The 15,745-nt window shown below is 49.7% G+C and overlaps 1 protein-coding gene across 3 annotated transcripts in view; it reads left to right on the top strand.

Annotated features, from left to right (window-relative positions):
* The window catches only part of col16a1 (collagen, type XVI, alpha 1), a 425,594-nt gene that overhangs the window by 104,782 nt on the left and 305,067 nt on the right, over window positions 1-15,745 (top strand). For all 3 annotated transcript variants that reach the window (XM_078237703.1, XM_078237702.1, XM_078237701.1), the window contains exons 3-4: window positions 266-337; window positions 2,883-3,000. In XM_078237703.1, coding sequence (XP_078093829.1) covers window positions 266-337; window positions 2,883-3,000 — 190 coding nt within the window. The remainder of the gene's footprint in view (window positions 1-265; window positions 338-2,882; window positions 3,001-15,745) is intronic.

Genomic DNA, 15,745 nt, shown 5'->3' with positions numbered 1-15,745 from the left:
CTGTGAGGCAGCTGAGCTAATCACTGTGCCACCATGCCATGGACTACACGGGCATCACTGTTGACTGTCGTTTATCTCATTGCTGTTTTTGGCAGTTTGATTTACACAAATCGACTGTCACATTTTTGTAACATTTCAGAAGCACTTCATTGGCTGTGAAAGCACGCTGAGATGTCCTGTGGTTGTGATAAGCACTATATAAATGCAAGTTGTACGCGTGGTTATGGTCACTGTTTGGAGTCACTCATGGATTTTCCTTCTGCAGATATTCCATGCCCTCGTGTACATGGTGATGGATGGAAGTTACAGAACCAGGAGCAATATGTTAATGTTTCAGGTACAGTCGCTCATTTCAATCTCTCACTGTCACAAACAGGACTCACAATCCTCGCTGATGGGCCATTAGTTTGAATTCTGTACCACACAACGATGGAACATGAGTTGGCAGCTGCCACCTGCTGCCCACGCTGAATTCCTTGATTTCAGTCACTGCAGATCTATGTACCCATTTCTCCCTCATTCCTGCCTTTAATGCCCTTGTTCCCATTAACCCCCCCACCCCCCCCCCCCCCCCCCACCCACCCCCCCCCCCCCCCCCCCCCCCCCCGCGCTCTCTCACCCAGGACATTATCCCCTGTGTGATCCCAGGCTTCACTTCCTTCAGTCCAGCAGAACATTTATAATGGATAACTGCTTTAGCTGCCACTGCCAGAATCGGCTAGACCACACAAAGCACTGTTAGCTCCCACTATCCTGAAACAGCTCACTCTTCCTGGATCACGCTGGGAAGTAAAGGTGAATCTTATCTTTGTTTGTCCACTGTAAACTATGCCCTCTCGCCAACCCCTTCTACAATCTCCTCCAGCAAGAAATGCAAGGAGCTTTTGCGTCACTAAGATTGACCATCCAATCAGTTTCGCCCTCTCCCCAGAGCTTACTGAGCCAAACCTCCTCCAGGTCTCCCCCCACCCCCCTGTCCTCAGCTCACACCTTTCTCCAGTTTCTCTCCTATCTCCCTTTCTTCAAACTCAGTTTGTGCCTGACACCCACGTCCTGCTCCCCCCATCCTATTCCCATCAAACTGCTGACCCTGCGACTTGCACTCCTGACCCACATTGCAGAATATCATTAATGGTTCTCTCTCTCCAGGTTCAGTCTCTCCCCATCATCTCCAACTCTTTAGAAAGCCGCGCGCTTGTTACCTCTGTCCTTGCAAACAACCATCCCATCTCCAGCCTCCCTCTGCTCTCCAAAGACTTTACAATGCATTTTCACATCCCAAATCTTTCCTGAAATTCCATGTTTAAATCCCTCCAGCCAGCTTGCTGCGCTGGAACAGGTACCAATACCTGTCTGTCCAAAGTGACTCTGATTGTGATGAACTATCTCCATATCATTCCCAGCCGAGCTGCAGCCTTTGACAATGGCCACACCATCCTCCACCAACACCTCTCCTTGTGTTTTCCATCCACTATTTATTCAGTCATATTTGTGAATGTCCCATTATCATTTCACTTCCCGCTCCTGCACCATTCTGTCACAGTTCTCCACGGTGCTGAAATCCTCATCCATCCTTTGTAACCTCGAACCTGACTCTTCCATTGCTCCCCTGAATAGCATTCCCATTTTCACCCTTCATGAATTTGAGCTCATCCAACACTTTTTTGACTGAATCCGAGCTTGGACCACATCCTGTTCACCCATCACCCATCTGCTCACCCACCCAAAATGCCTCCCTGCCAAGTGATGTCTCTCATCCTTGTTTTCAAATCCCTGTCTGCCCCAATCCTGTCTCTGTACCTCCTCCAGCTGTAGAATCCCCCAAGAGCTCTGTATCCCTCTAACTCTGGACTCCTCTGCACCAACTTCCTTCACTCCATCATTGGGGGCTGTGCCGCCTGAAGCTTTGGAATTCCCTCTGTATCTCCATCTCTCTACCCCTGTAAGATGCTCCTTAAGATTCACCTCCTAGTCTGAGACCCGAACCCTAATACCTTATTCCTTGCCTCAATGTGAATATTTGCCTGATGATTCTCCCAGATAACCCCTTGGTAGGTTGTGTAAAAGGGATTATTTTCTCCAAATTCATACAAAAGAGGTCTTCATATCTGAGTTTTTTTACATTCATTTACCAGATATGGGCATCACTGGCTAGGCCAACATTTATTATCCATCTCTAATTGCCCATGAGAGGGTGGTGCTGAGCTGCCTTCTTCAACCACTGCAGTCATGTGGTGCAGGTACACCCACAGTGCTGTTAGAGAGGGAGTTCCAGGATTTTGACCCAGTGACAGTGAAGGAACAGTGATATATTTCCAAATCAGGATGGTGAGTGACTTGGAGGGGAACCTCCAGGTGGTGCTGTTCCCAGGTGTCTGCTGCCCTTGTCCTTCTGGACAAGTGGTTGTGGGTTCAGAAGGTGCTGTCTAAGGAACCTTGGTGAGTTCCTGCAGTGCATCTTGTAGATGGTACACACAGTCATTGAATTGTAAAAGCATTTCAGGCTCAGTTTAAGATCTCCCAGGCACCTACAGTTCCCATGGACGGTGATCCATTTAGTGGGAGGTGTTTACAGGAGTCTGCGCAGAATCCTCACACTAAAATCATTGATAGCTCTTGAGTATTATGGTTCCCCTGTGACAGAAGGGCTCCAATTTGGGCCTGTTCCTGTGCTGGAGGCAGCTACCTCAGCAGAGGCCTAGTTCCTGACTTACATTTAAAAGTTAGGATGGCAACACCTCATTGTTGCTGTGATGAAGGTCACAGTAGATCCACCACATACCCATGGATCACCTCAGGACTGACGGAGAGAAAGTGGAATCTTACAGAGAACTGCGAAGCCCTGGTGTCAGGATGGTTCAAGTTTCTGTCTTCCCTCACAGGTTTTAATTTGCTCCGGAGGTTCTCACTCTTTAAGACGCCGGCGGTGAAGAAAATCAAGAGTCCAACGGGATCTTTAATCGTGAAATTAGGAAAGTTATCCCTCGTCAGACCGACTGAGTAAGTCCTACTTGTGCTGTGGTGGAACTGCGAGTGAGCTGATGGCAGGGTTAGTCGAGTATTGTGCCAGGGAGATGTCTGAACAAGATTGCAGTACAGAGTGACACAGTCCCTCAAAACAAACCTGGTGAAGCTCAATTAATGAGGGACAATTATGAGGGTGAGTTGGTGATGGACATTGAAATCACCCCACCCAGAATACATTTTACACCCTTGCCACCCTGAGTGCTTCCTCCAAGTGTTGTTCAACATGGAAGAGTACTGAGTCATCAGCTGAAGTGCTGGGGGGAGCAGCGGAGGGGGCAAGGAGCTGTGGGGGATGGTATGTGTGCAGTAACAGGTAAGCAGCAGGAGGTTTCCTTGTCCATGTTTGAGCTGATGCCAGAGATTTCATGGGGTCCAGAGTCGATGTTGAGAACTCCCAGAGCAACTATCCCTTGAATGTATACCACCATGCCACCACCTCTGCTGGGTCTGTCCTGCTGATAAGACAGGTCATACTCAGGGATGGGGATGTCATACAGTCATCGAGGTTTACAGCATGGAAACAGGCCTTTCAGCCCAACTTGTCCATGCTGCCCTTCTTCTTTAAACCCCTAAGCTGTCAATGTCTGGGACATTGTCTGTAAGGTATGATTCTGTGAGTATGACTATGTCAGGCTGTTTCTTGCCTAATCTGTGGGACAGCTCTCCCAATTTTGACACATTTGCCCGGGTATTAGTAAGGGGCACTCTCCAGGGTCGACAGGGCTGTGGTTTGTCATTGCCATTTCCGGTACCGAGCTTATTTGAGCGTTTCAGAGGGCGGTTAAGAGTTACATGTAGGCTAGACCGGGTAACATGGCAGATTTCCGAAACTTACTGGGGAGCGAGGTGGGTTTTTACAACAATTGATGGCAGTTTCATGGTCACCATCACTGAGTGCCTTTAATTCCAGATTTATTAATCACGTTTGTATTTCACTGTGAATTTGAACCCGTGTCTGCAGTGCATTAGCGCTGGGCCTCTGGATTCCTCATCCAGTGACATTAGCACTGCATCACTGCATGTCAGTGGCTGATTTCAGTTTGGAGTAACATCTATCAACCTTAAATCTACAAGTTTACTCAGCATACAGTGCACATTGCCGAGGCAAAGCGTTGTGTAGCTACCCCTGTGTGCCTGTCCCTGTGTGCCTGTCCCTGTGTGCCTGTCCCTGTGTGCCTGTCCCTGTGTGTCTGCCCCTGTGTGACTGTCTGTCCCTGTGTGACTGTCTGCCGCTGTGTGACTGTCTGCCGCTGTGTGACTGTTTGCCGCTGTGTGACTGTTTGCCGCTGTGTGATTGTCTGCCGCTGTGTGACTGTCTGTCCCTGTGTGCCTGTCTGTCCCTGTGTGTCTGCCCCTGTGTGTCTGTCTGCCCCTGTGTGTCTGCCCCTGTGTGTCTGTCTGCCCCTGTGTGTCTGCCGCTGTGTGTCTGTCTGCCGCTGTGTGTCTGTCTGCCGCTGTGTGTCTGTCTGCCGCTGTGTGACTGTCTGCCGCTGTGTGACTGTCTGCCGCTGTGTGACTGTCTGTCCCTGTGTGCCTGTCCCTGTGTGCCTGTCCCTGTGTGTCTTTCTGCCGCTGTGTGACTGTCTGCCGCTGTGTGCCTGTCTGCCACTGTGTGCCTGTCTGTCTGCTGCTGTGTGCCTGTCTGCCGCTGTGTGCCTGTCTGTCTGCCGCTGTGTGACTGGCTACCGCTGTGTGACTGCCGCTGTGTGACTGTCTGCCACTGTGTGCCTGTCCCTGTGTGTCTGTCTGCTGCTGTGTGCCTGTCTGCCACTGTGTGCCTGTCTGCCGCTGTGTGACTGTCTGCCGCTGTGTGCCTGTCCGTCCCTGTGTGCCTGTCCGTCCCTGTGTGCCTGTCCGTCCCTGTGTGCCTGTCCGTCCCTGTGTGCCTGTCCGTCCCTGTGTGCCTGTCCGTCCCTGTGTGCTTGTCCGTCCCTGTGTGCCTGTCCGTCCCTGTGTGCCTGTCCGTCCCTGTGTGCCTGTCCGCCTCTGTCTGCCTGTCCACCCCTGTGTGCCTGCCCCTGTGTGCCTGTCCGTCCCTGTGTGCCTGTCCGTCCCTGTGTGCCTGTCCGTCCCTGTGTGCCTGTCCGTCCCTGTGTGCCTGTCCGCCTCTGTCTGCCTGTCCACCCCTGTGTGCCTGTCCGTCCCTGTGTGCCTGTCCGTCCCTGTGTGCCTGTCCGCCCCTGTGTGCCTGTCCGTCCCTGTGTGCCTGTCCGCCTCTGTCTGCCTGTCCACCCCTGTGTGCCTGCCCCTGTGTGCCTGTCCGTCCCTGTGTGCCTGTCCGTCCCTGTGTGCCTGTCCGTCCCTGTGTGCCTGTCCGTCCCTGTGTGCCTGTCCGTCCCTGTGTGCCTGTCCGCCTCTGTCTGCCTGTCCACCCCTGTGTGCCTGCCCCTGTGTGCCTGTCCGTCCCTGTGTGCCTGTCCGTCCCTGTGTGCCTGTCCGCCCCTGTCTGCCTGTCCGCCCCTGTCTGCCTGTCCACCCCTGTGTGCCTGTCCGCCTCTGTCTGCCTGTCCGCCCCTGTGTGCCTGTCCGCCCCTGTGTGCCTGTCCGTCCCTGTGTGCCTGTCCGCCCCTGTGTGCCTGTCCGCCCCTGTGTGCCTGTCCGCCTCTGTCTGCCTGTCCACCCCTGTGTGCCTGTCCGCCTCTGTCTGCCTGTCCACCCCTGTGTGCCTGTCCGCCCCTGTGTGCCTGTCCGCCCCTGTGTGCCTGTCCGCCTCTGTCTGCCTGTCCGTCCCTGTGTGCCTGTCCGTCCCTGTGTGCCTGTCCGTCCCTGTGTGCCTGTCCCCTGTGTAACTGTTTGTCCCTGTTGAAGTGTGAGAAATCTTGAAAAACGGTAATTTGAGAAAAGGCTGGCAGAGAGGATTTTGTTTTCTTTTTCAAATCTCCAAGTTTAATTTTGTAACAAAGAAATTGCTTCATAACTTCTGGTTTACTTTGAAGCTAAAATAGTTTGAATGTGTTTTGATTATTGGCACTATTCATTGGAACATCACCGATGATCCAACAGAGCTAATTACAGATTTCAGCATGAAAAAGTCATCAGTTAGATGGAAAAACCACCAAACATCTACACAGTGCAGCAAAACCTTGTGTTCAGAAAGGAGCCTCACACAATTGTGAAGTTCAATCAGCAAATAACGCAATGCTGCTGCTTTCTCGCAGAGTTTAGTGTTCACTATAGTTTTAACATAATGTTGATTTATGCAAACTTGTGTCATCCCTGTTTGAACACAAATTCTTCATTTCTGGAACATTTTTGACCCTACACACAGCCAGTTGCGGCCATCAGTATGAAATGTTTGCCCTCCCCTAGTGTAAGGAGATTGTGAATAACTACTGTCTGTGTGGAGTTTGTACATTCTCCCCGTGTCTGTGTGGGTTTTCTCTAGGTGCTTGGGTTTCCTCCCACAGATGTGCCAGTTAGGTGGATTGGCCATGTAAATGTGTAGGTTTAAGGAGATAGGACAGGGAAGTGGGCCTGGGTAAATTTGCTTTGTCGGGGCGTCGGTGCAGACTCAATGGGCCGAATGGCCTCCTTCAGTATGTGGAGACTGTATGGATTCTATGGTGCAAATAGTCTTTCTCTTGCTGTAAGAGCTCTATGATTCTGACACTGCACTCCCTCCAGGCACATTCACAGAGGCATGATACCCCCTCTAATGACTACTCATAGAATCATAAAATAGTACAGAATAGAAGGAGGCCATTCAGTCCATTAAGTCAGTTCTTTCAAAGAGCATGCTATTCATTTCCACTGACCTGCTCTAGCTCCACATTGCTGCAGTTTTTCTTCTTCAAGTACTTATCCATCGCCAACATCCAAAACACAATCAAACTTGATTTTTCCTTCACAGGGCGGCACGGTAGCACAGTGGTTAGCACTGCCGCTTCACAGGGTTCGATTCCCGGCTCGGGTCACTGTCTGTGTGGAGTTTGCACATTCTCCTCGTGTCTGCGTGGACTTCCTCCGGGTGCTCCGGTTTCCTCCCACAGTCCAAAGATGTGCGGGTTAGGTTGATTGGCCAGGTTAAAAATTGCCCCTGAGAGTCCTGGGATGCATAGATTAGCGGGTAAATTAGCGGGTAAAAAAAAAGGGATTAGCGGGCGGGGCCTGGGTGGGATTGTGGTCGGTGCGGACTCGGTGGGCCGGGTGGCCTCCTTCTGCACTGTAGGGTTTCTATGATTCTATGAAATCCATGTTGATGTCCTTTATCAGCTTTGTCCTGGATGGTGTTGAGCTTCTTGAGTGTTGTTGGAGCCGCACCCATCCAGGCAAGTGGAGGGTATTCCATCACACTCCTGACTTGTGCCTTGTAGATGGTGGACAGGCTTGGGGAATCAGGAGGTGAGTTACTCACAGCAGGATTCCCAGCCTCTGGCCTGCTCTGACAGCCACAGTGTTTATGTGGTGAGTCCAGTTCAGTTTCTGGTCAATGGTAACCCCAGGATGTTAATCGTGGGAGATTCAGTGATGGTCATTGAATGTCAAGGGTGATGGTTAGTTTATTTCTTGTTGGGGATAGCCATTGTTTGGCACTTGTGTGGTGTGAATGTTCCTTGCCATTTGTCAACCCAAGCCAAAATGTTGCATTCTGCTTCAGTATCTGAGGAGTTGCGAATGGTGCTGAACATTGTGCAAACATCAGCGAACATCCCCACTTCTGAACTTATGACGGAGGGAAGGTCATTGGTGAAGGAGCTGAAGATTGTTGGGCCTCGGACTCTACCCTGAGGGACTCCTGCAGAGATGGCCTGAGACTGGAATGATTGACCTCCAATCACCATCTTACTTTGTGCCAACAATGATTCCAACCAGTGGAGAGATGATTGAGAATAGATTGATGGTAATTGGCCAGAAAATATTTGTCATAGAATCATACAGTGCAGAGGAGACCATTCAGCCCATCGAGTAGCACCGACCACAACCCCACCCAGTCCCTACCCCCATTAACCCATGCATTTACCCTAGCTAGTCCCCCTGATGCTCAGGGGCAATTTACTATGGCCAATCAACCTAACCTGCACATCTTTGGACTGGACTGGACTGCCTTATTTGGACGGGACATAACTGGAAACTTTCCACATTGTAGCTGTACTGGAACAGCTAGTTCTCAGGCAGAATGCACCAGTACTGCAGTGAGATGTTGTTAGAGCCCACAGACTTTGTGATATCCAGTTCCTTCAGTCATTTCTTGATATCACATGGAGTAAATCAATCTGAATAGGAAGTTAATGTTTCAGGGATGTTGGGAATAGTTATGGATATCACTGCTTCTGTAGTGTCTCACCCTCTGACAAACTCAGGCTTCACGTTAATGATTGCCCCACACATTGTTCTAATTCTCTGCTTAATGCTGACTGTGTAGTTTGAGTGGAACCTCAGGAGTTAGGACCGAGATTCTGCTCTGATTCACAACTATAGATATTAATTCAGTTTTTAGAAGCATCCCGTTGCACACTCGGATTGGTATCAATGTTTGTTCTGAAATTTATATCTTTGATAAGTTTTGGCATAAAAATCCAACATAAAAACTAACAGAAACAGCTGCTAAAAACCTGGGAACTTGAAATACGTCAAATATCTCCCAACCGTTTGTCATCTCAGAATCTGCTTCACTTTGATCTTTGTGTTTCTCAATGGGAGATGAACTTCCTGTGAGGAGGGGGGTGGGGGGATTGGGGGTGGGGAAAGAGGGGTTGGGTGGGGGAGGGGGAGCAGCTGATTCCACATGGAGAAAGCTTCATAGAATCATAGAATCATAGAAACCCTACAGTACAGAAAGAGGCCATTTGGCCCATCGAGTCTGCACCGACCACAATCCCACCCAGGCCCTACCCCCATGTCCTTACATATTTTACCTGCTAATCCCTCTAATCTACGCATCCCAGGACACTAAGGGCAATTTTAGCATGGCCAATCAACCTAACCCGCACATCTTTGGACTGTGGGAGGAAACCGGAGCGCCCGGAGGAAACCCACGCAGACATGAGGAGAATGTGCAAACTCCACACAGACAGTGTGCAAACTCCACACAGACAGTGACCCAAGCCAGGATTCGAACCTAGGTCCCTATGTTTCATTGAATTAATTACCTCTATGTGTAGATAGCAAAAAGACACAAACTGTGCCACCTACAACCTGCCAGCTAAACCCCTCACATCCTCCCAACTGAACCCCTCACACGCTCCCAGCTGTACCCCCTACGCTGTGTCACTCCGTCCTTTCGCCCTGTTCACCGTACCCTTTCACACAGCTACTGTGCCCCATTACTGTATCAGCTCTATCCCTTCCCCTGCCAACCACCCGACACACTGACTGTGTCAGTGGAGGTTAAATAGGGTGAACTATGTAACGGCTCAATCGTTAGCACCTGTGTTATGATCACTGAAAATCAAAATTTCTCCCAACCGAGCTGGTTGAGCTTTTTGGGGGAGCGTTTGGGGATTGGCTGGGAGAGAGGCAGATGTCAGAAAGGTTCTCTATTTTAACAATCAGTAAAAATCAAAGAAGTTAAGACACTGAGATTGCAGTTTGTTCAGTCTGGGGGTACCTCGGCCCCATTGGAGCCTGAATCATGAGGTGTAGTGGCATGGGAAGCAGTTCAGAGGAGGTTCACTAGATTGATTCCAGAGATGAGGGGTTTGTCGTATGAAGAGGGATTGAACAGTTTAAGCCTACACTCTCTGGAATTTATTTGATTTGATTTGATTTGATTTATTATTGTCACATGTATGAGAAGTATTGTTTCTTGCGCGCTATACAGACAAAAACATACCGTTCATAGAGAAGGAAATGAGAGAGTGCAGAATGTAGTGTTACAGTCATAGCTAGGGGTGTAGAGAAAGATCAACTTAATGCAAGGTAAGTCCATTCAAAAGTCTGACAGCAGGGAAGAAGCTGTTCTTGAGTCGGTTGATACGTGACCTCAGACTTTTGTATCTTTTTCCCGACGGAAGAAGGTGGAAGAGAGAATGTCCAGGGTGCGTGGGGTCCTTAATTATGCTGGCTGCTTTTCCGAGGCAGTGGGAAGTGTAGACAGAGTCAATGGATGGGAGGCTGGTTTGTGTGATGGATTGAGCTACATTCACAACCTTTTGTAGTTCCTTGCAGCCTTGGGCAGAGCAGGGGCCATACCAAGCTGTGATACAACCAGAAAGAATGCTTTCCATGGTGCATCTATAAAAATTGGTGAGAGTCGTAGCTGACACGCCAAATTTCCTTAGTCTTCTGAGAAAGCAGAGGCATTGGTGGGCTTTCTTAACTATAGTGTCGGCATGGGGAGACCAGGACAGGTTGTTGATGATCTGGACACCTAAAAACTTCAAGCTCTTGACCCTTTCTACTTTGTCCCCATTGATATAGACAGGGGCATGTCCTCTACTACGCTTCCTGAAGTCGACGACAATCTCCTTCATTTTGTTGACATTGAGGGAGAGATTATTGCTGCTGCACCAGTTCACCAGATTGTCTATCTCACTCCTGTACTCTGTCTCGTCGTTGTTTGAGATCCGACCCATTACGGTGGTGTCATCAGAAAATTCGAAAATCAAATTGGAGGGAAATTTGGCCACACAGTCATAGGTGTATAAGGAGTATAGTAGGGGGCTGAGAATGCAGCCTTGTGGGGCACCGGTGTTGAGGATGATCGTGGAGGAGTGTTGTTGCCTATCCTTACTGATTGTGGTCTGTGATTAGGAAGTTCAGGATCCAGTCGCAGAGGGAGGTGCCGAGGCCCAGGCCACGGAGTTTGGGGATGAGTTTTGTAGGAATAATAGTGTTGAAGGCTGAGCTGTAGTCAATAAATAGGAGTCCTTGTTATCTAGGTGTTCCAGGGTTGAGTGCAGGGCCAGGGAGAGGGTCTCTGCTGTGGACCTGTTGCGGCAGTAGGCAAACTGTAGTGGATCCAGGTAGTCCGGGAGAATGAAGAGTGAATGTGGGGAGATCAAATTGAGGGATATAAGGTGATAAAAGATCTGGATAAAGTAGATGTGGAGCGGATGCTTCCTCTTGTGGGACATTCTAGGACGAGAGGTCATAGTCTCAGGATAAGGGGTAGCAAATTTAAAACAGAGTTGAGGAGAAACTACTTCTCCCAAAGGGTTGTGAATCTGTGGAATTCGCTACCCCAAAATGTGGTGGATGCTGGGACAGTGAGTAAATTTAAGGAGGAGTTAGACAGATTTCTAATTGGTAATGGATTGAAGGGTTATGGGGAGAAGGCGGGAAAATGGGGATGAGGAGCATATAGAAACATAGAAACATAGAAAACTACAGCACAAAACAGGCCCTTCGGCCCCACAAGTTGTGCCGAACATATCCCTACCTTTTAGGCCTACCTATAACCCTCCATCCTATTAAGTCCCATGTACTCATCCAGGAGTCTCTTAAAAGTCCCTATTGAGTTTGCCTCCACCACCACTGACGGTAGCCGATTCCACTCGCCCACCACCCTCTGTGTGAAAAACTTCCCCCTAACATTTCCCCTGTACCTACCCCCCAGCACCTTAAACCTGTGTTCTCTGGTAGCAGACATTTCCACCCTGGGAAAAAGCCTCTGAGAGTCCACCCGATCTATGCCTCTCAACATCTTATATACCTCTATTAGGTCTCCTCTCATCCTACGTCTCTCCAAGGAGAAAAGACCGAGCTCCCTCAACCTATCCTCATAAGACATGCCACTCAATCCAGGCAACATCCTTGTAAATCTCCTCTGCACCCTTTCAATCTTTTCCACATCCTTCCTGTAATAAGGCGACCAGAACTGAGCACAGTACTCCAAGTGGGGTCTGACGAGGGAGTTATATAGCTGCATCATTATCCCCAGACTCCTAAACTCAATCCCTCGATTGATAAAGGCCAGCACACCATACGTCTTCTTAACCACCTCCTCCACCTGCGGGGCCGATTTTAGAGTCCTATGGACCCGGACCCCAAGGTCCTTCTGATCCTTTACCGTACTAAGAGTCTTTCCATTTATATTGTACTCCTTCATCCCACTTGACCTGCCAAAATGGACCACTACACATTTATCTGGGTTGAAGTCCATCTGCCACTTCTCCGCCCAGTCTTGCATCCTATCTATGTCCCTCTGTAACTTCTGACATCCCTCCAGACTATCCACAACCCCACCAACCTTCGTGTCGTCAGCAAACGTACCAACCCATCCCTCCACTTCCTCATCCAGGTCATTTATGAAAATGACAAACAGCAAGGGTCCCAGAACAGATCCCTGGGGCACACCACTGGTGATCGACCTCCAATTAGAAAAAGACCCATCCATACACACTCTCTGCCTCCTTTGGGCAAGCCAGTTCTGGATCCACAGGGCAGCAGCCCCTTGGATCCCATGCCCTCTCACTTTTTCTAGAAGCCTTGCATGGGGGACCTTATCGTACACCTTGCTAAAATCCATATAAACCACATCTACCGCTTTCCCTTCGTCAATGTGTTTAGTCACATTGTCGAAGAACTCCACCAGGCTCATAAGGCACGATCTGCCTTTGACAAAGCCATGCTGAGTATTCTTGAGCATACTAACCTCTCTGTAAATACTCATAAATCTTATCCCTCAGGATCTCCTCCATCAGCTTACCAACTACTGAGGTTAGACTCACCGATCGGTAATTTCCTGGGCTATCCCTATTCCCCTTCTTGAAAATAGGTACCACATCCGCAATCCTCCAATCCTCCGGCACCTCTCCCGTCTCCATCGACGATGCAAAGATCATCGCCAGAGGCTCTGCAATTTCTTCCCTCGTCTCCCACAGTAACCTGGGGTACATCCCATCCGGACCCGGCGACTTATCTACCTTAATGCCATTCAAAGATTCCAGCACAACCTCTTTGTTAAAGTCCACATACTCAATCTTTTCAGTCCACCACAAGCTCACAGAACATCCACCCATGTCCTTCTCCTCTGTGAAAACCGAGGCAAAATACTCATTAAGCACCTCTGCCATTTCTACTGGTTCCATACTGATTTTCCCGCCTTCACCTTTTATAGGCCCTATTCCTTCACGTCTCATCCTTTTACTCTTCACATATTTATAGAACGCCTTAGGGTTTTCCTTAATTCTACTTGCCAAGGCCTTCTCGTGACGCCTTCGGCTCTCCTAATTTCCTTCTTTAGTCCCTTCCTACAAGTCGTATACTCATCTAGATCCCTATCTTCGCCAAGCTCTCTGAACCTTTTGTACGCTTTCCTTTTCTTCTCGACTAGGTCCCGCACAGCTTTCGTGCACCACGGTTCCTTTAAGCTACCAACTCCTCCCTGTCTGCTCGGAACATTGTCCTGTAGAACCCTCGACAGACATTCCTTGAAAAACTGCCACCTCTCTTCAGTAGATTTCCCCAAGAATATCTCCTTCCAATTTACTCATCTAATTTGCTGCCTTATGTCTTCATATTTCCCCTTACTCCATATAAACGCTTTCCTAGCTTGCCTGATCCTCTCTTTTTCCAATGCAAGCATAAAGGAGATCGAGTTATGATCGCTATCCCCAAGGTGCTCTCCCACTGAGAGATCTGACACCTGTCCAGGCTCATTGGTCAGTATCAGATCAAGTACAGCCTCTCCTCTTGTAGGCTTGTCCACATGCTGTGTCAGGAAACCCTCCTGAACACACCTAATGAACTCCTCCCCATCCAATCCCCTTACCCTAGGGATATTCCAATCTATTTTTGGGAAATTAAAGTCTCCCATCACAACAACTCTGCTATTATTGCAACTCTCCAGGATCTGTTTCCCTATCTGCTTCTCCACCTCCCTGTCACTATTGGGCGGCCTATAGAAAACTCCCAGCAAAGTGATCGACCCCTTCCCACTCCGAACTTCCACCCACAGCGACTCTGTAGACAATCCCTCCACAGCATACACCTTCTCTACAGCTGTGACACTATCCCTGATCAGCAGTGCCACTCCACCCCCTCTCTTGCCTCCCTCCCTGTCCTTCCTGAAACATCTGAATCCCGGCACCTGTAGTATCCAGTCCTGTCCCTGAGACATCCAAGTCTCTGTAATGGCCACCACATCATACTTCCAGGCATCAATCCACGCTCTGAGCTCATCCCCTTTATTCACTATACTCCTGGCATTAAAGTAAACACATCTCAATCCTTTGGTCTGAGCTCTCCCCTTCTCTATCCCCCATCCATCTTCCCTCTTGCACTGTCTATGACCCTTCTCTGTTTGCGAGCTATCTTCCTCGCTCCCAGTCACCTCGTCTTGATCCACGCCCCCCAACCTATCTAGTTTAAACTCTCCCCAGTAGCCTTAGCCAACCTTCCCGCCAGGATATTGGTCCCCCTGGGATTCAAGTGCCACCCGTTTTTTCATATCAGCCATGATCGAATGGCGGAGCAGATTCAATGGGCCGAATGGCCTAAATCTGTTCCTATATCTTTTGAACTTATGAGGACGTGGAGTCAAGACTCAGAGATTTGAGTTTGTAGTTAGATTTGATTTGATTTATTATTGTCACATGTATTGGTATGCAGTGAAAAGTATTGTTTTTTGCATGCTATACCGACAAAGCATACTGTTCATAGAGAAGGAAAGGAGAGAGCGCAGAATGTATATTGGGAAACATGTCCACAGCACAGTACACAAAACCATGATGTGTGAAAAAAATCCATTCAAATTCGGTTTTGTGTTCTGTTAAGTTCTGTAGTTCCAATGTAAACGTTAAGAGCTGCAGGTGCAGCTGGTGGACCTGGCAGCCAATGGCTGTCAGGCTGTAGCTGTCATCTGATAAAATATTCTTGTGTAGGTTTCCATCTTCTCATGGATCCATGTGTTGATCCATGAGATCCATGGATCCATGGATCAGATCCATGTGTTGTCTTGGAGTGAAGGTATCTCTGGAGATTTGTGTTCTGTCCTGAGATTAGGCCCCATTTGAGTTCTTGGCACATTCAATACATAATTAAAATCCAGCGTGAAGCCCGTGGACAAGACGAGCCCTTTGATCCAGATTAGAAAGTGCGACCATTGTAACGTGATGGTGGAAAGAACTGGAGGGAGAGCGAGGGGGAGGAGAGCGAGGGGGAGGAGAGCGAGAGGAGGAGAGCGAGGGGGAGGGGAGCGAGGGGGAGGAGAGCGAGAGGGAGGAGAGCGAGGGGGAGGAGAGCGAGAGGAGGAGAGCGAGGGGAGGGAGGCGGAGGGAGAGGAAAGAAAGGGAGGGGAAGTGGAGAGAAGGAAGAAAAGAGAGTATTGGAGAGGTGGAGTGGACAGATGGGATGAGAGGGATAGGGGAGAGAAGTTTTTTTTTGCTTTTTCATTGGGTGTGTGCCTGTGCCAACATTTATTGCCCATCCCTAATTGTCTTTAAGAAGGGAAGGAGGAGGGAAGGGGAAGGGAGGAAAGGGGAGGGGAGGGGAGGAAAGGAGAGGGGAGGAAAGGAGAGGGGAAGGAAGGGGAGGGGAGGGGAGGGGAGGGGAGGGGAGGAAAGGAGAGGGAAGGGGAGAGGAGGAAAGGGGAGGGGAGGGGAGGAAAGGGGAGGGGAGGGGAGGAAAGGGGAGGGGAGGGGAGGAAAGGGGAGGGGAGGGAAGGGGAGGGGAGGGGAGGGAAGGGGAGGGGAGGGAAGGAGGAGGGAAGGGGAGGGGAGGGAAGGGAAGGGGAGGGGAGGGGAGGAAAGGGGAGGGGAAGAGAGGGAAGGGAAGGGGAGGGAAGGGGAAGGGAGGAGAGGGAAGGGGAGGGAAGGGGAGGGGGAGAGCTGTCCTA

Source organism: Mustelus asterias, chromosome 21 (assembly GCF_964213995.1).
Source record: "Mustelus asterias chromosome 21, sMusAst1.hap1.1, whole genome shotgun sequence".
Lineage (NCBI taxonomy): Eukaryota > Metazoa > Chordata > Chondrichthyes > Carcharhiniformes > Triakidae > Mustelus > Mustelus asterias.
This window is presented reverse-complemented; position numbering and strand designations above follow the sequence as displayed.